The sequence below is a fragment of the Prinia subflava genome, chromosome 19, assembly GCF_021018805.1.
Source record: "Prinia subflava isolate CZ2003 ecotype Zambia chromosome 19, Cam_Psub_1.2, whole genome shotgun sequence".
In the NCBI taxonomy this organism is placed as follows: domain Eukaryota; kingdom Metazoa; phylum Chordata; class Aves; order Passeriformes; family Cisticolidae; genus Prinia; species Prinia subflava.
In genome coordinates this window covers 3,994,431-4,013,930 of record NC_086265.1, presented here as the reverse complement: position 1 = coordinate 4,013,930, position 19,500 = coordinate 3,994,431, and the positions used below count along the sequence as shown (strand labels likewise).

At 51.1% G+C, this 19,500-nt stretch overlaps 1 protein-coding gene across 5 annotated transcripts; it reads left to right on the top strand.

Moving 5' to 3' along the window:
* The first annotated feature begins 1,050 nt into the window (after positions 1–1,050).
* FOXN4 (forkhead box N4) lies at positions 1,051–19,436 on the top strand. Of its 5 annotated transcripts, none has more exons than XM_063415983.1 (10): positions 1,051–1,238; positions 2,093–2,178; positions 11,915–12,078; positions 12,863–12,972; positions 13,060–13,197; positions 13,338–13,465; positions 14,229–14,325; positions 14,405–14,612; positions 15,721–16,074; positions 17,236–19,436. In XM_063415983.1, the coding sequence occupies exons 2-10, from the start codon at positions 2,096–2,098 to the stop codon at positions 17,484–17,486; spliced, it is 1,533 nt and encodes a 510-aa protein (XP_063272053.1). In that variant the 5' UTR covers positions 1,051–1,238; positions 2,093–2,095; the 3' UTR covers positions 17,487–19,436. The 5 variants fall into 5 exon arrangements, with proteins under 5 accessions (XP_063272053.1, XP_063272052.1, XP_063272054.1 ...); XM_063415982.1 differs by having other exon boundaries at positions 13,060–13,203; XM_063415984.1 differs by lacking the exons at positions 1,051–1,238; positions 2,093–2,178 and adding an exon at positions 3,073–3,201 and having other exon boundaries at positions 13,060–13,203.
* Positions 19,437–19,500: the final 64 nt, after the last annotated feature.

Here is a 19,500-nt window from a genome sequence, read left to right as displayed (position 1 = left end):
CCCAAAGGACCCGGTGTCATCACTGACTCAAACTGCCTCTACTCAAAGGCCACTTTCCTGGCAGAGAAGGTTGGTCCCTGTTTTGATGGTGGTGTGCTCACAAGAAATAAAATCTGATCTCAAGGAAAGACCTGGACAGCCCAAATCAATATTTTCTGGGGCTGGATCTCTGCTGATGTGGGATTTGACCGTGGCTCAGAGGTTTGATCCACGTCTCTCTGGTAGTTTTAGATAACACAGTCCCAAATTCGTGTCACTATCATCAGACTTCACTCTCTGATGGCTGAACCACGCTTTAAAAGCCTCTGCTGAAAGACCAGGCAGAATTACTGTGCTCAGAATGAATGATTCTCTTTATCCCAGGTTGCTCCAAACCCCGTCCAGCCCGGCCGTGGACACTTCCAGGGATCCAGGGGCAGCCACAGCTGTGCCAGGGCCTCAGCACCGTTCCGTGCTCATCCCTCCCATCCTCATCCCTCCCCTCCCGCAGGGCTGAGGCTCACAGCGGGCGCTGCCTGCCCGGGGCTGGCCCGGCTCCGTTCCCGCTCCCGCGTCCCTTCCCGCGGCCATCCCGGCACCGGCGGCGGGCGGGAACGGACGGAGACAGGAGGGGACAGGCAGGAACGGGGGGGGACAGGCGGGGACGGACGGGGACAGGCGTCTCCGGCCGCTGCCTCCGCTCTGCTTCCCGCATCACCGAGCGGGGCACCGGGCACCGAGTACCGACCGCTGAGCATCGGGCACTGAGCACCGGTACCGGGCACCGGGTACCGGGCACTGAGCTCCGGTACCGAGCATCAGGTACCGGGCACTGAACACCGGTACCGGGCACCGGGCGCTGGGCACCGGCTCCCCCGAGCCGCCCCCCGGCTCCGCTCTCCTCCCGCCGGTGCCGGTTTGAACGGGCGGGTCCCTCCCCCTCCTCCCTCCGGAAAGTTGCACAAAGTTGGGTTTATCTAGGGCTGGGTTTTTTCCCCCGGTTTTATTCGCCGCTCTCCTCCGGGACGCGCCGCCCGCCCGCCCTGCCCGTGCCGGTGCGGCGGGGCGGGGGCACCGGGGGCGGGGGCGGCTCTGCCCGGCCCTGCCCCGGCGCTGACCCCGGGCCGGGCCGCGCATGCTCGGGGCTGGACAGCTCCGGAGAGGGAAATTTAAACCGGGCCCGGAGCGCGGCCCCGCCGCCGGCCCCGCGCACCGAGCGCCCGCCGAGCTCCGGGCGGCCCCGGGGCCCCGCCCGACAGGTTGGTGCACGGAGCGGCGGCAGCGCCGGGAGGGGGTCGGGGGGTCGGGAATGGGGACCCTCTCCATCCCTCCATCCCTCCTCTCCCTCCTTCCATCCCTCCATCCCTCCTTCCATCCCTCCATCCATCCCTGCATCCCTCCACCCCGGGGCAGCTCCTGGGATTCTCAGGGCTCGCTCCATCCTGGGGACCCCCGGGCTCTTCCGTCCCCGGCCCAGCCGGTTTGGGGACCCGGTCTCCCCCTGAACCGCCGAGGCAGCGGTCTGGGCTCTTTCCGGGCTCGCTCCATCCCCGCTGGGTTCTCCCCGGCTCCCTCCATCCCTGGGGCAGTGATTTTGGGATTCTCCCTGGCTCCCCTTCCGTCCGCGGGGCTGGGAACCAGCAGGCTCCCTCCATCCCTGGGGCAGCGGTTCTGGGATTCTCCCGGGCTCCCTTTCCATCTCTGGGCGTCCAGGGCTGGGGTCCTCCCGTTCCCCTCACCCCCGGGCAGCCCGGAGCGCTGCAGCTCCCGCCGCTTTTTCATCCAAAATGCGGCGGATGCTGTTTGGGGGATAAGAGCAGCCCAAGGCGGGAGCGCTCCCGGCTGGCTCGGCGCTCCCGGTACCCTCAGCCCCTGTCCGTAGCTGTCCCTCCCTCAGGGGTCCCTGTCTGGGGTGGGATTATCCCCCGGGAAGGGTTTTCCTGCCTTTCCCAGTGCCACCAGCGCACCTGGCGGTGCCGGTACCGCGCCCCGGTGCCGGTGCCGGGCTGTGCCGTGCCCGGTGCCGGGGCTCGGGCGGGGCCGGTGGCTCCCGCCGCTGCTGAAGTGCTGGATAGCTACTGCTGCTGACCGCTGCCTTCTGCTGCTTCCCCAGGAGATGATAGAGAGCGATATCCCGTCCATAATGTCAGGAATCCTTAGGAACTCAGGGCAAAACCACCACCCCTCGCAGGAGTACAGGTGAGGTTTATCCGTTCCAAAAACGTGCACTGCACTGGCACAGGGACTCTCCTGTTGATTCCTCCTTGTTTCCTAAAAAATCCTTTTAACCTGTACAAATCCACTTTTCTCCTTCTTCTTTATTTTTTTTAAAGCTATCTGAATTAGTTCTCCACTCTAAATAGATTTCTAAGGCTGCTGACCAGCTACAATGCATTCCTTATTTAGAAACATTCCTGTTTAAAGTACTCACAATGGTGGAGTTTGGATGAAGGCTGGGCTGGATAATCTTGGAGGTTTTTTACATCCATAATCATTCTACAATTCCATGATTCCCTGATTTTGATGCCAACCTGTATTTGATAAAGACACCTCCAAAACCTTGGGCTGACCTCTCTCTACAATCTCTGTCCTGTGCAAGCGTTGCCACGGAAGGATATTCTCGTTAAAATATAAATAATTTAAAATTGCCTTGCAGATCACTTTTTGCATTGTTATGGAGCAGCCATGGAGAGCCTAAACAAGTGCAAGAGGCACTGGAGGAGTTTTTAATTAAAACAAGCACTTGTGTAGCCCTCCAAAGCACTGACACGTCAAAGGGCTTTTAATATGGGCGGGAACAAGCCCGGCTTTGCCAAGAGCCTTTCATAATTGAATTTACCTGCACCACCGTGCTTCCATTTATCATCTCACAGCATTGTTGGAGGTTACAGGAGGGTTCTGCATGAGTTACAGAGCCTGGGTTATGTTAGGTTACATTTTGTCACATGACGAGGAGCTCTGAGAAACACAGAGCACTCACAACACCTCCCAGCTCTCACAACAAAACATCAAGCAAACCAGCAGAAAATTAATTTCTTTTTTTTTCTTTTAAATAAAATGAGTGTTGAGAGACTCCCTCCTCCCAGCCTGAAGGGGTTTGCAACCTTTCCTGGGGCTGCTGCAGGTATTCTTGTGCCGGCCTCACTCTATTCAAAATGCAAACGCTGCCTCTTGCAGCTCAAGGAGGGATTTGTTACAGTCCCTGCAGCCTCTGGGGAAAAGGTTCGTGCCTCTGCTTTGGCTCTTTACCCAGGCACTGTTTGCTCTGGGCATTTTTCTCGGCTACGTAAATGTGGGTGAAGAAATTATCTGGGATTTAAGGAAGGGTGTGGGTGACAGGGGCTGCTGGGGACGTGGATTTCAGGCTGGATCTTCTGTGCCCTGCAGAACTCACCACATTAACAAAGCCTCCTATTTAGGGAGAGACTATTCTTTAACTCAGAGCTGCAGGGAAAAAAAAAAAAAGGCTTTTTGGGGGGAAAAAGATAAGATTTCTCTTACTGCAGTAAAAAAAAAATCGTAACTTTCTTCTTTCCCTCTTTTTAAAAACCAGCTTTGGGTCCTCTGTGAAACATTCTGAACTCGGTTCTCTAAAGTTTTTCACCCACTTGCAATTTCTTTACCGCGGCTTTAAAACGAATTATTTGACCTCGTTTAATAGTGGCAAATTCTGATAAAAATGCATAAAATCTGAACTGCACCATAAATGCAGAGCAGTATTTGTCCTACTTCATGAGAAAACACTTTGGATTATGTAAAAGAAAATCTTTTAGACTGAATGATTTTAAGAAAAGAATAGACCTGTCAAATTCTATCAGCTCTGTTTACTCTCCTGCTGTCACCACAGTCCAAGACTGGAACCCACAGTCCTGAGTTCTCCATGGGGGAGCATCAAGGCTCCACAAAATGGGGAATGGCCTCCAATTAGCGAGTGGGAGGCTGGGGCTGTGCTGAGAATACTCTTCTGTCTCATTTGGAATCTCTCAATGGGACAGTTGGACTTGGAGGAGCCCCGGCTTTGCTGCGAGGAGGAAAGGCCGGGGAGGGAGGGGATCTCAAACCCCCTGAGTTTGTAGGCAGATTATGCTTACAGCTGGAAAACTTGAGATTTTGGAGGTTTTTAATTTTTTTTTTTAAATTTTTGGAGGTTTTTAAATTTTTTTAAATTTTTTAAATTTTTTTTTTTGTAAAAGGAATGTGGGGAAAACCTGCCTTTAGCAGATCTGTGAATCATGCAGCTCCAGAGCATCTGCAGGAAATTTGCTGAGGCTTGGGGTGGTGATGAGGCTTGGGCTGCTTTTGGGCTGCTCTGTGAAATCCCAGGAGTTTTTTGCACCCCAGTAAAATGATTTTAGGCAAAGATCTCTCCCACCAGTGCAGCTGTGGGAGATAAAACAGCACAGGGATGATTAAGGGCCATCAGATCTCCACTGCCTGTTTTTATGGTGCTTTCACTGCCTGGCTGCAGTGCAAAGTAATTCTTTATTTTAGCTGCTGCCTCTCTTAGTTTCCTACAGAAAATACCACCATATTCAATATATTCATCCTTGTAGGGCTGACAAATATTTCTAAAGATTCCACGTCGCATTTAAGGCGATGAAAGTGGGGAATTGTAACACACCAGGATTTCTTAACCCTTAGCACTTCATCCTTGTTAATTAATTTGATAATTAATAATTTAGCATGTTCTAGTGCCAGTATTTTGATTTTAAATCACAGCACAGGCAGACCACAAGTTTTCTATGCAGTGGTGGCTCGTGGTGGTTTCAGCACAGAGCTGTGCAAATTATAGGAGCCAGCTCCAGGCTTTTCCCATGGAATTTAGGGGCTGATTCCTGGGGATCCAGGTGCTTCAGCTCCTTGGTGCTGTGGCCTTCAAGCAATATTTTGAATTGAAATATGGAATCTGTTGTTTTGATTTTAAGTTCTGACTCAACAATATTTGGTGTAAGGACCACATTTTTTTTGTTGTTGTTGTTGTTATGTATTTCCAGTTGACAGAAGCCTTGTCAGGAGCATTTTGAAGGCCTTGCAATGCATTTTCTATATGTTAAACAAGAATTAAGCTTTAAATAGACCTATTTTTGATCAAAAGGTGTTAATCAATAATTCAATATAATTATTCATTATAATAATAATTCAATTTATTAGTGAATTATATTGTCCTTTACCCCATTTTAATTATCTCTTTGATTCCTAAAAAATTATCTATATTCATTAGCTCATTAGTCTGATCAATTTTTTTTGCCATAATTACTTTATGTTGCCATATCTTGGTGTAAAATCAGATTAAGAAGCACAGGACTGCTGTGCTCCATAAATTCCACATGTGACAGCATTCCAGTGGGGGAAAAGATGACAAATCTCTAATTTGAGCACATTTTAGCTCTAAGTTGTGCTCTCACATCTGGGTTTTTTTGGGGTTTTTTTGCACTGGGGTTTCTGGAGAGGAAGTGACACCTCTGTCCCCTGGGAGGGATGGATGGATGGATGGATGGATGGATGGATGGATGGATGGATGGATGGATGGATGGCACACAAAAGGTTACAAATGCATCACTAACAACACCCTAATTGTTCCTGGAGAAAATGCCAGTGTCCATTCCCGTGACATTCCCGTGCGTGTCTGACAGGGAGTGAGATAATGACCCCGAGTGCCGCAGGAATTCCAGCACGGGAGTTGCTTCATTCTTTAAAAAAAAAAAAAAAAAAAAAAAAAGTGAGAAACCTCCAAGGAATCAGTCAAACTGGATTGATTTAAGTGGATTAGCACAACTGTTTCCTCGGCACTCCTGAAATGTGCTGATCTGGAGGAATAAAAGTTTGTGGAGTTCTGCTTCCCCCAAAGCCCCGGCGGAGCTGGGAGGGGCTGGTTTGGGGCAGCACCTCGGGGTGCTGTGAGACCAGAACAGCTTCTGTTAGCTCAGAAACGGTGCTTGGCCAAAACAGGGGAAGAGAAAGGGAATTGGGGCTTTTCCAGCATTCCTGGGGGATCTCAGATGTTCACTGCTCCCACTGGCAAGTGCAGGAAGCGGAGCTGCTGCAGGCGCAGAGGTTGAGGGGTTCTGACAGCCCTGCCCAGGCTGCAGAGTTGATATTCCCTTTACAGTGCTCCAGTGCTAATGAACAGCACTTTCCAAGGAAAAAGCAGCTTCCCAGTCAGACTGTGGTCCTATTTCTAATATAAAACATTCCTGTAGTGCCTGGTGCTTCAATATATTTTGCTTGCCCTGACATTGCTCAAAGGTCTGATTTTTGCATTGTTTGGTTTGGGGTTTTTTTACCAAACAGGTTCCAGAGTCAGATCCCAGCTGCATTTGGCAAATCCCAGCCCAGGGATGGTTAGAGCAGAGCAGGGAATGAGTGGCTGGTGCAGTGTGTGCCATTACACATTTCCCTGTAATCCAGTTTCCACTGATCCCACAGCAAACTGGTGTAATGGGGGTTGTGAAATGTGCTCCTGGGATGGATAAAAGGCTCCAGGAGTGCAGCTGTAGCCTGTTCTTAGTGCCAAGTACCTTTGTAGGAGATTTTTGGAGAGTCCAGCATGGTGCAAGGAAAGGAGACCGCCACCACATGCCAGGTTAATGATGTTATTTGCTTTTTCCTCACTAGTTTTGCTTCTGATAACGCATTGTTTCTTGAGTTACAGATAAGGAGGGACTCCCTTTGTCCCTGGAAAACTGCTTAATTTCTGTTCTGATTTCCAGCAAGGCCAGGAATAACTCAGAGATCTTGAATTTGGGGAAAGGGATGAAATGATGGTTTGGGAGTGGGTGTGTGCTGTGCCTTCGGGGAGGAATCTCAGACCAAAAACTCTGGAGCTGCTGGGCAAAGCAGGAGAGGAGCTGGGGCAGAAACAAACTGAAAGGGGCAGCTGGTTGTGAGTGTGGAAACCAGAAAACAGTGGGAGAACAAGCACCTGGGAAGGGAAGGGAATAAAGGGAAGGAGCAGAGCAGTCGGAATGAGGAGCTAAAGGAGAGGTGGGAGTTGAATCCTTCAGTAAAACAGAGGACACTTCTCACCAATGACACAGTCACAATACCAATCTTTTCCTTGTCTTGCATATAAGAACTCTCTGTGCTTGTCCTGAGGATTTTGTGTAATCCCAGGCAAAGGAAAACATCACTTCTAGAAGTTTTCTTCAGATTCTTCCTGTCCAATTGTCTCTCACTGGACAAACCATTGCAAACAGCTAATTAAGAACCCATCACTCAATTGCTCCTGCCTGTTGAGCAGTTGTGTCACCTAAGCCTGGGCTAAAAACTCAGGTGGCAGTGCTGGAAATGGGAAAAAAAACCCCAAAACAAACACTGAGTGAGACTTAGAACTGTGGAATATCCCAAATGCAGGTGCAGGGTTTGGCCTGGCTGTGTTTCAGATGGAGGTGAGGGGTTGTTGAGATGGTCCTTACCCTCTGCAGGCAGGAGTTCACCAGCCCATGGAATGTGGAGCTGGATAACTCATGGAGAGTTCCTCTGGCAGTGGTTCCCAAGGTGAGGAACCACCTTAGATCCAGCTGCCTCCAGCAGCTCAGCCTGGGGGAAGGTGGCAAAGTCCCACTGGTGGGTACAGACTCAGATCCAGCTCTGGGGTTAAATTCCTGCAAGGTCAGGCCAGGAATTATTTCAGTTCCAGGCTGTGCCAGCAGGATGCCCTTGATGGTGAGGAGAAAAAGGTAAAGACACTTTTAGGTAGCTGTGAGTGAGGGGTTTGTGCTGCTGGCAGGCTCTGGTGACCTTTGCCAGGGGAGCCCAGCATCAGATCTGGAAAGGGGACTCATTCCAAGGTGTTCCTGATCCAACATTACCCTGAAGGGATAAATATCTGGGACAGATAATTCCAGAGCAGATTGTAAACACTGACAGTGCCACGGAGCGTTTCTGTGCCACATCCAGATTTCCAGGGACTCCTCACAGGAGGATCTCTGGATCAGCATCCCGGGACACACAAGAGAACTGGAGTTTAAATCCTCACACCCTCTGGATTCTCATCCTTGCAGGTGCCTTTCTAGGAGAGAAACAGAGGCAGGGGCTGTTTTCCTGCAGGGAGCTGAAAGCAGAGGGGTAAAAGTGGAGTTGCATCATTTCACCACACCTTGAAAAATAACACCACGTTTGCAACACCTTTGGTGGGGCTGCACCCTCCCCTTCCCGGGGTTCCGTGGCTGTTCCAGAAGCCCTGGGAATGAGCAGGGGAGGCTCAGCAGTGCATTAATTACAGCCTATCACTATTTATCTCATTTACACGCACTGAAAGGCTGCTTTTACCACAGTGCCCCATTGTGCCAGGGGCTGTGAACACCCAGGCAAAGGCAGGAGCTCTGACTCCTGGAGTTTATCCTCCTGGAGTTTGTCCTGCAGGGTGGTGCTGGGGAGCAGAATCCAACCCCACCTGGAATCCAACACATACTCATGTATCTGCAGCTGTCTTGGCACAGGCAATTTTCAGGTCAGGAAGGCTGAACCACAGGGGATGACAATGTTGGTTATTCCCGTGTTTGGCTCTCTCTCTCTTTTTTTTTTTCAGTTAAATTAGAATTTCTTCACTGAAAGCAGGGCACACGTTGAGCCTGTGGCCTGGGAGATGAGCTGGGTTTATGCTGCAGAATATCCCTGGGTTTTTGAAACTCCTCAGCCAGGCAGCAATGGGAATTCTTTAAAATGTCACCTTCTTTAAGACATGAGAGATATCAATTGAGATCATGAGAGAAACCATGAGAGATTGGTTTTGAAGGCAGCCTCAGAAACTATCCTTAAACTTGAAATCATGGAATCACAGAATCATCAAATCATGGAATCGTAGAATTCCAGAATGGTTTGGGTTGGAAGGGACCTTAAATATCTTGTTTCAACCCTCTGCTACGGGATGGGACGTAATTCTGCTTGAATTTGCTTCCTCCCCCGTTTTTAAGAGAATGTTAATCTGATAACTAGCAAATCCATTTTAAAAAAAAGGTGTAGTGAAGAAGCTGAGGTGGTTTTAAAAGGGAAGGGAAGGGAAGGGAAGGGAAGGGAAGGGAAGGGAAGGGAAGGGAAGGGAAGGGAAGGGAAGGGAAGGGAAGGGAAGGGAAGGGAAGGGAAGGGAAGGGAAGGGAAGGGAAGGGAAGGGAAGGGAAGGGAAGGGAAGGGAAGGGAAGGGAAGGGAAGGGAAGGGAAGGGAAGGGAAGGGAAGGGAAGGGAAGGGAAGGGAAGGGAAGGGAAGGGAAGGGAAGGGAAGGGAAGGGAAGGGAAGGGAAGGGAAGGGAAGGGAAGGGAAGGGAAGGGAAGGGAAGGGAAGGGAAGGGAAGGGAAGGGAAGGGAAGGGAAGGGAAGGGAAGGGAAGGGAAGGGAAGGGAAGGTGCGGGAAGGGAAGGTGCGGGAAGGGAAGGTGCGGGAAGGGAAGGTGCGGGAAGGGAAGGTAAGGGAAGGGAAGGGAAGGGAAGGGAAGGGAAGGGAAGGGAAGGGAAGGGAAGGGAAGGGAAGGGAAGGGAAGGGAAGGGAAGGGAAGGGAAGGGAAGGGAAGGGAAGGGAAGGGAAGACCATTGACTTGGAGAAAGAGCCGTCTTGCACGCTTGTCTAGTTCTTAAACATTATTGCATCCTCATATCTGTTTAAAAGAGCCTCATGACAGCCACACCAATTTTTTGCAGTTGATCCCAGACCTTTTCCTCGCCCCTATTTGTGTCCCCGGAGTGGATGCCGGGGCGGCCGGGGGAGCGGCGGGCTGGGCGCATCCCGGGTGAGGGCGAGGCAGGAGCCGGGGCTGTGCCCGGGAGGGAGGCAGGAGCCGGGGATGATGCCCGGGAGGGAGGCAGGAGCCGGGATGTGCCCGGGAGGGAGGCAGGAGCCCGGGATGTGCCCGGGAGGGAGGCAGGAGCCGGGGCTGTGCCCGGGAGGGAGGCAGGAGCCGGGGCTGTGCCCCGGAGGGAGGCAGGAGCCGGGGCTGTGCCCGGGAGGGAGGCAGGAGCCGGGGCTGCTGACCCCGTTAGCGCCGGCAGGGCGCGGGGTGCCAGATGGCGAGGGGACGTGTGTTGTGTGTCGCTTGTCACCCGGGCAGATTAATGGGAGGTTTGTAAAAAGGAGAGCAGGGGGTGGGGGGGGACAGGACAATTAAGCGGGGTCCCCAAAGACAATGGGGGCCACGTGCCGGGGGCGGCGGGCGTTGGGCGCACAAAGCGCCCGCGGCTCCCCCTCAATGCCGCCAACTGTTGCAAACCACCCCCGAGCCTGCCCGCGGTTTCAAATCATTTCATGCCCCTTGTTTTCTTCCAATCCAGCCAATCTCCGAGCCGGGAGAGCCGTCACCTGATGGGCTTTTTTTTTTTCTTCCTTTTTTTTTTTTCTTCCTTTTTTTTTTTTCTTCTTTTTTTTTTTTTTTCTTTTTTTCTTTTTTTTTTTTTTTAATGGATTGAAGTCTCCGGGCCTCGCGAAATAACTGAAGGGCGTAACCATGGCAATGCTAATTATTGCCCCATAACTACAGTAGGAGAGAGGCTGCGAGAGAGATTTGAAGAGGGTTTGTTGGGTTGTGTTTTTTTTTTTTGGCCGGGGTTTGAGCTTTTGGCTCTTGGTCCTGTGTTGATTTCCCCCCCACACCCCACTTCTTCCTTACAAAATCTTTTTGCCAACAAATGGCATTTTGCTTTAAAGATCTCCCCGACAGTGGTTCAGGGAGCTTTGACAGGTGTTTCTGGAATTCCTGAATAGAGGAGCTGAAAGCTCCAGGGCAGGCAGGCACTGGAGTTCTGCTTTGCTCTTTAAAGCTGATTTAGAGTCGTGTAAAACATAAAAGATGCTTCAGCACGAGACCAGATTTATTTGAGGTTTCTGCAGCATCAGTTGGCAGCAAACACCCATCAGCAGCAGACACCACTTTAACACATCTCTGAGAGCTCTTGAAAGCAAAAGGGTTTGAAAGCAAAATCAACTGCATCCAACTAAATTATGTTCTTCTGAGAGATAAAGATGTTTTCCCGCATCTGAATCCCTTTAGGTTTACCCTGGGTGTCAAATGACAACGTCCTGACACGTCCTAATTACTGCTTTACTCCTCAAGGTACCCGTGACTCCTGTGATGCTGTTTCACATAATTAATTTTGCCTTTCATTTGCAAGAGTTCTTCTGTTGACTTTAACGGGGCGTTTGGACCACACAGGGATTTTTGAGTACTGTAAATATATTCCAATGTTCCCATTTTGTACCACATGCTCTATCAGAAGCAAAGCAAAACAGGTGATCTGGAGCATGTAAAAGGTGTCAAAAGCAGAGCTTTAAACCAAAAGCAGCCTGTCACAGCTGTGCCTGGCAGATATGGTGCGTCCAGCCCTAAACCTTTCATTCTGCTCCTTTACTCTGTCAAAACCTGCCTAAAATTTGGTTTTTTAAGTATCAATAACTTCATGTGTCTGAATGGAAGATATCAGCGGTTCAGTCTGTGAAGTTTTTTTTGTGCAGCTGCTGATCTGTCACCACTGACAGGATCCAGGGGCTGGGAAAAGCTTTTCCAGGTGTTCCAGCAGCAGCACACACATTCCCCAGGAGCTGGCACAGAGCTCCTTCCAGGGCTCTGGACTGCAGGGTTAATACAGAATGATCGAGTCCTGCTTTCTCCCCCATCAAAGCCAAACAAGTGCAAATTTCTGACAGGTGTGAAAATAAGGAATCAGTTTGGGTTCATTTCCAGGCAGTTTCTCCACTGGGTTCCTGGGCCCTCTTCCCCTACAAATGCTCCACAGGAGATTTTTTTAACCAAAAGTTTTCAAACTGGACAAAGGAGCACAAGACCAGGTAAAGGGTGTCAGTGACCAGCTGTGACACCGCAGGGCACATCTGGATGTGGATACAGAATTCCAGCCTGGTGGTTTGTCCCGCTGACCTGCAGGAGTTTTGGGATTATCCAGGGATAATGCAGCCCCATCCCTGCTCCCTGCCAGCCTTCCCTGCTGCTTTGCAGACTCCTGGCTTCAGACCCGTCCCAGCTGAGCGAGGATGAGCTCCCAGGGGATCTGCAGTCCCTGTCCTGGCTGACATCCGTGGATGTGCCCCGGCTGCAGCAGATGGCCAGTGGGAGGATGGATTTCAGCCTGGGGGCGCAGAGTGCCATGCTCCAGCAGACAGGTACTGTTGGGATGGGAATGGGAATAGGGAATAACTGCAATAACTGCTCCTTAAACAGCACAGCCGGCCTCTGCCACTCCCCCTCAGCTCCCTCCTCCTATCCTTTTACATTTTGCTTCCTGTCAAAGACCTGGAGCCTGTTGGCTTCTCATAAGGGCTCTGCCCTCATCCCAAGGGGGAGAGAGCTCCAGGACTGGCAGCACTCGGATCCCATGGGAATTTCTGCTCAGTGCAGGTGCTGATGCCTTCTTGGGCTGAGGCATTTTAAGTCCTGGGTTTCAGAGGTTTTCAACAGCTCTGAAATTAGGAAATCAGATAATTAATCTTTCTGCTTTGTTTCAACACCGTTTTCGAAGGGCACCTCATTTACCTCACACCTCTTTGCTCCCTGCAGCGTGTGTTGGTTGAACTCCTTTCTTTCCTTTGTGAACATCCTTTAGGAAAACACACACCATTCCCCCCTGTGTCACTCCACAGGGAGAGCTCAGCATGCCACCCCTCCTGCCTGAGAGCACAGCCCCAGCTGATGCTGAACGTGCTGTTTCTCTTTTGTAAGACACCGTGTCACCCCCGTGGGCTGGTGAACAGCTGCCACCCCTCATTCCCTGCCCAACGAGTTTTTGGGAGCAGCTGATGTCACCCGGCAAGCTGTGAAATGCTCTGGGGATGGAGAGGCAGAGAGGTTGGATTCTCCACTCCAGAGCTTCCCTTGACCCCCAGTGCCAGCCCCCTTCCCCGAGCTGTGCTCCCATGGGAGTATTCCTTGCCTTCCTCTCTCTGCCAGGTCCCGTGGGGAGCACGATGCACTCGACACCCGGAGCAATGATCCACGTCCAGGCCAGCCTCCCACAGGGAATCCTGGGCCTCAATTCCATCTCAGCACACGGAGCCAATGTAAGAGCAGGCCTCGAGGGCTCATTAGTGCCCAGCTCCTGGGATGAGGTGTTGGTAACTCCTTGACTGTTGTGTTTCTCTCGGCAGATGAGCCCCTACGCCGTGGGTGGTCAGCTGTCCCCTGGTTTGCAAACACAGCAACAGCTCTTCCCTCCTCCTCCTCCCCCTCCTCCTCCTCCTCCTCACTCCCAGCAGGTGTTTGCCCTGGCCCAGAACCCCCAGCAGGTACTGGTATGTGCTTGTTGTCTGTCTTGAAGTACCTGCCAAGATCAAACCTTTTAAAAGAAAACCAAAATATCCTCTAAACCTAGACACCCACGGACATTGTGCCTCCAGCGTTTCCCTTCTTTTCCCTCTGCACACAGTGTAACCCAGCAGCAATCTACAACACGTCCTATGGGACACAGCCACACTATTCCCAGCCACGCCTGGCTCCCCACTCTGCCCAGGAACTGCATCCAAAGCATTATCCCAAGCCCATCTATTCCTACAGGTGAGTGGGGAGCAGGAGGCACATTGCCTACAGCCTGTCCTGGGATGGCTGTGGCACTGCAGGGGTGTCTGAGCCCTTTGGAAGGGAACAAAAATCCCCTCATCCATGCAGGAGTTCCGTGGATGCTGCCTCTGAGGGTTAGCAGGGGTGAACAAGCAAAGTAATTCCTGGAGAGCAGCAGAGGGGAGTAACAGCACAGAGGAGAAAAATCTGAGGGTCACAGGGAAGTGGTCACAGCACCAGGAAGGAGGGTTTGGACAATCCTTTTGGGAATGGGGTGTGACTTTTGGGGATGCTGCTCTGCAGGGGCAGGAGGTGGACTCAATGGTCTTTATGAGTCCCTTCTAAATCAGCTTATCCTGTGATCCTGTGACTTCTGAGCCCTTGGGAGCAGAAATCCCAGGATTTCCCACAATTTTCCCTCAATCCCTTGTCCCACAAATGTTTGTGTCTAAAGAGGTGGGTCCAAGGTTGCTAGAGCAGAAGGACATCTGGAGTGACAGGACAAGAGGAGTGAGTTCCCACTGCCAGAGGCAGGGCTAGATGGGACATTGGGAAGGAATTCCTCCCTGTGAGGGAGGTGAGGCCCTGGCACAGGGTGCCCAGAGAAGCTGTGGAAGCATCCAGTGCCAGGTTGGACAAGTCTCAGAGCAACCTGGGCTAGTGGAAGGTGGCAGGGGGTGGAAATGGATGAGCTTTAAAGGCCCCTTCCCACCTGAGCCATTCCACAATTCCAAGCCATTCCCGCTTTCCCTGCCCGCAGCTGTTTGATCGCGATGGCGCTGAAGAACAGCAAGACCGGGAGCCTGCCCGTGAGCGAGATCTACAGCTTCATGAAGGAGCACTTCCCCTACTTCAAGGTACCTGAGCACCCCAGAAGTGCCACACTCCATCCCCTTTTCCCCCCTTTCCCCACCGACCCCTCGGTGCCCCTTGCAGACGGCTCCGGACGGGTGGAAGAATTCGGTGCGCCACAACCTGTCCCTGAACAAGTGCTTTGAGAAGGTGGAGAACAAACTGAGCGGGACCTCGCGCAAGGGCTGCCTGTGGGCCCTCAACCCCGCCAAGATCGACAAGATGGAGGAGGAGATGCAGAAGTGGAAGAGGAAGGACTTGGCTGCTATTCACAGGAGCATGGCCAACCCAGGTAGGGCTGGTGCCGCTGCAGGGCACGAGCGAAAGGCTCCAAGTATTTCAGGCATAAAAGGCATTAAAAAACTTTAATTGTCTAATTTTATAAGGTGTTCTGATACAGAGTTAACACGATTGGTGAGCAGGAATGGCACCTCCCCAATGCCATTGGTCAAACTAGAGAAACAGCCAAAATGTTTTTCTCTGAGATCCAGAAAGGCAAAACGCCACCTTGAAGAAAGATTGTTTTGGGAAAGGATAGTTGTTTTGCCAAGATTGTTTTGGGAAGAAGCTCTCCTAAGAAACTTTTCCCTTGGGAAATGAGTTAGGAGCTACCAGCAGGCTAAAATCTCTAAGGCCCAAAACTATCAGGCCCACAGGCTGGTGTCCCATACCCCCATCCTTCACATCCACGGCATTCCCTGCATGGCTCCGTTGCCTCCAGGGTTACTGAGGGTAGGAACATTTTAATATCAAGTCACTTCCCACAAAGAAGCATTCTAATGCTGTTCCTTGCCTGTTCTGCACAACTCTGCCTTTCCTAAGGCGTTTTTTTATTTATAAAATGGAATTTAATATTGTTTATACTATATTATTATAAATATTATGTATGTGATGTATTTATTTATAATTTTCTACCTTATTTGTAAAGTTTCTTATTTATAAAGAAACACATTTTCGAAGCTTTCAGGAACTCAGTATTGACAAAATCAGCTGGAGATTTTTGCTACAAAATCAGTAGCACGCAGTCAGTGATAAATTACATATTATTTCTTTAAAAGCAAAGGGACCATTGAAACAGTCAGGAGTTTTTTTGTATTTATTTGGGAGATAAGCAGAATTCTGAGTGTTCCTCTGAGCACAGAGTTCTGCAGCTGGGGGTGAGCTGCCATCAGGAGTGGGCTGGGTTGCTCTGCAGTTTCGTGATAATTTCTTTATCTCAGTCAGGGATAACCATGGAATTGGGTTTGGGGTAAGAATTAGGTGGCATTTGTTTGCTCCCTGCACAGTCACAGCCTGTGCTGGGTCTCACATGGTGACAGTTCATGGCATAAATGCGCTTTGGGCAGTCGCTGCTTGAACAAATGAGTTAAAGAGTCTCTTTTCCTCCTTGGAATGGGCAGAGGAGCTGGACAAGCTGATCATGGACAGACCCGAGAGCTGCAGGCGGCCCAGCAAGCAGGCAGAGCCCGAGGGGCCCCCCCTGGGCCGCCTGTCCCAGCTCCAGCCCCAGCCCATCATGACGCTGTCCCTGCAGCTGCTCCCCCTGCACCACCAGCTCCAGACCCAGGCTCGCCTCGCCCCCAACTCGCCAGCCCCAGCACAGACCCCTCCTCTGCACACCCTGCCCGACATGAGGCACAGCCCCCTGCCCCACCACCCCCTGGGACGCGCCCCCGACTTCCCCAACGTGGCGGTGGACATGAGCACCGAGGTGGATGCTCTGGATCCCAGCATCATGGATTTCGCACTGCAAGGTACAGGGGGAGGCACCAGGGAGGGCAGGGCTGTGTTTGTCACTGAAATGTCCAAGCAGGATCCTCAGTGGGATGTTCTGGGATGGGCAGGGCTGTGTTTGTCACTGAGTGTCCAAGCAGGATCCTCAGTGGGATGTTCTGGGATGGGCAGGGCTGTGTTTGTCACTGAAATGTCCAAGCAGGATCCTCAGTGGGATGTTCTGGGATGGGCAGGGCTGTGTTTGTCACTGAGTGTCCAAGCAGGATCCTCAGTGGGATGTTCTGGGATGGGCAGGGCTGTGTTTGTCACTGAAATGTCCAAGCAGGATCCTCAGTGGGATGTTCTGGGATGGGCAGGGCTGTGTTTGTCACTGAAATGTCCAAGCAGGATCCTCAGTGGGATGTTCTGGGATGGGCAGGGCTGTGTTTGTCACTGAAATGTCCAAGCAGGATCCTCAGTGGGATGTTCTGGGATGGACAGGACTGTGTTTGTCACTGAAATGTCCAAGCAGGATCCTCAGTGGGATGTTCTGGGATGGGCAGGGCTGTGTTTGTCACTGAATGTCCAAGCAGGATCCTCAGTGGGATATTCTGGGATGGGCCTGAGCTAAGAACTGGTGCTGGGTGTTGGTGACTTCCTGGGTCACCCTCAGTGGATTTTGTCCCTGTGCCAGGTGGGACAGCAAAGCACCTTCCTGGCTCCAGCATGGCACTGCAGGGGTGTCCAAGCAGCTGGATCTGGGACACCCCATCTCTCTGCCCCTGGGAAAACAGAGCTCTGCTCGTGCTTTGGGGTTCTCCTGCCGTGCAAGCAGAACTTCCCTGGTTTGTGCAATGTCTGACATGGTCCTGGCTAGAGCACAGGGAGAGAGGTGCTGTTTGGAAAGGTGTGGAAGCAGAGGATTTGGGGAGGATCAGTCACACTTGCTGCCCAAAAGAGGTCTGGAATCACAGGATTTGGGGGATCAGACACACTTGCTGCCCAGAAAAGGTCTGGAATCACAGGATTTGGGGGATCAGACACATTTTCTGCCCAGAAAAGGTCTGGAATCACAGGATTTGGGGGATCAGACTTGCTGCCCCTCGCACCACCATGGTCCCACCCTCGAATGAAGCCCTTTAGCCCCGGCCCCGGGGGCTGGGGATGTGCTGCTGTGAGAGCAAGATTCCATCTTTTTCCAGGGAACATTTGGGAGGAGATGAAAGACGACAGCTTCAGCCTGGACACCCTGGGTGCCTTCAGCAACTCCCCCCTGCATCTCTCCGACTGCGAGCTGGGCACGCCCGGCCTGACGCCCGTGTCCGGCGGCAGCGACCGCTCCTTCTCCGACCTGCAGGTCACCGGCCTTTACACCACCTACACCACCCTGGACAATGTGGCAGCTGCTCAGTACATGAACCCCCAAGGCAACAAACCCATCCCTCTGCTCTGAGCTGGGCGCCGTTCCACAGATCCCCAGGGACGGCTCTTCCCCGTGGTTAAAATCCGGGAAGCTCCAAGAGTTTGTCCTGCTTTGGGATGTGTTGGCTGCTCTCCAGCGTGTGAGGACAAAATAAATCAAGCTGGGACTTGGTAGAACCATTTTTCCCCCTCCGTGGCAAGGGCACGGACACACCTGTGGGACTGGGGAGCTCTCCAGAAGGACCTGGAAGGCAGCAGGAACTTTCACTGGAATGTAACTGAGATAAAAATCACCCAGTCAAGGGGATTAAGTTTATTCCACACTGTGGTGGAGCTGCTGTGTCACCACTGTCACAGAAGCCACCACAAGCCAAGGGGCTGGCCAGCCCCACGTTGGTTGATTGTGCTCTTGGTGTGTCATTTTTTCCTCATTTGCCAAATTGGACAGAGACCTCCCACAGTTCCTGGAGACGTTTGCACCACTAACACTTTTCTGATGTAACTGTTGTTAATTTATTGTTAGGAGGTAGGAAAAATGGAGCAAAACCACTAAAAAAAAGGAAAACTCACCTCCCTAGCAGACCACTGTTATATCTAGATTTGTAAAAGTCCTCACCCCTGAAGGAAGTGGTACTACTGAACTATTAAACTGATCACTGGCTAGAGGATTTTAGGAATTATGCCAATTTGTAGGATTTTTTAAAAAAATAGAGTTGTTTATAGTCTTGTGTATTGTGCTTCTGTCTATTCTTGTGCTAGGCAGTATTACTATTTGTAAATTTATTTATATTTATTGTTATGAAAAGAAATTATGTGAACTGAGCACTGTTCAATTTGTATAATGCTGCAGTAACCTGTTTTACAGCCACTAAATTATTCATCATCAGAACCACAACCATCTTATCACAGTTTTGACACTACATTTCTTTAATAAGCACTTTTGATACTGTGAAACTCATGCTTTTTTAAAAAATTCAGAGACCAAATATTGTCACTGTACCTTTCATAATGGCCTTTGCTAATTAACTAAAAAAAAAACCCTATTCTAATGTAGCTTTTTAAAATATTTTTCAAACCCTGCTTTGTACTTGTTAACATACATTACAAATAATGTGATGAAACATCTGAAATATGTTGGAACTTAGCATTTAGTCTAGTTATACCTCTATGAGCAAAAAGTGATATTTATACCTTGGGTTTTGTCTGTTCCTGTGCATTCAGAGAATCTCCCGGTGCCGTATCCAGGTGCTCCCAGGCTTTTCTCTCCCACACCTATCCATGGATTAAAGCTGGAGGGTGCAGGATGCTGGAGCAGCCCTCAAAGGGCACTTTCTTGCTTGAAAATATAAAGATCAGGGGCTTGGAAACATCTGTGCCTGTATCCTCCCACCACATCCCTCCATGGCAACCTCTTCCAAAGGGCACCGTGATGCTCCACGTCATAATTTATTGTCCAAGGACAAATGTGATGAATGATCCTTTGCTGTGACTGGTGTCACCTGCGATGTCTTTGCTTTTTTTAAATAAACATTTCTTAGCACTACGGCTGGGGCATTCTGGATGTGCTGTGTGGTGCCTGCTGGGGTGTCACTGTGCCTGCTGTGGTGTCACTGTGCTTGCTCTGGTGTCACTGTGCCTGCTCTGGTGTCATGCTGGGCTTCCCCAGGCTTTTTGCAGACCTTACTGCCAAGCTGAAGGTGGATCCTTGGCTCAAATCCTCCATAAGAGTTTACAGGAATTTACTGTAAGAATTTACAGGTATTTACAGTAAGAATTCCTCCTCTGTGGTGTCACCCTGTTCCTGGAACCCTCTGAAATGCCTGGAAAAGCTCTGGAGTGGGGACAGGGCTGGCAGGGGGATGCCCAGAGCTGCCCCACCCCAGACAGGTCCTGTGCCACAGGGAAGAGGCCAGAGGCACCAGGCCCTGCTCAAGACAATGACAGAAGACACAGAGGTCAGGGAGTTCCCTGGAGCTGAGCTTTATTGCCTGTCAGCAGTGACAACTTCCAGCCAAGACCCTCCCATCCCCACCCCAGGACAGGGA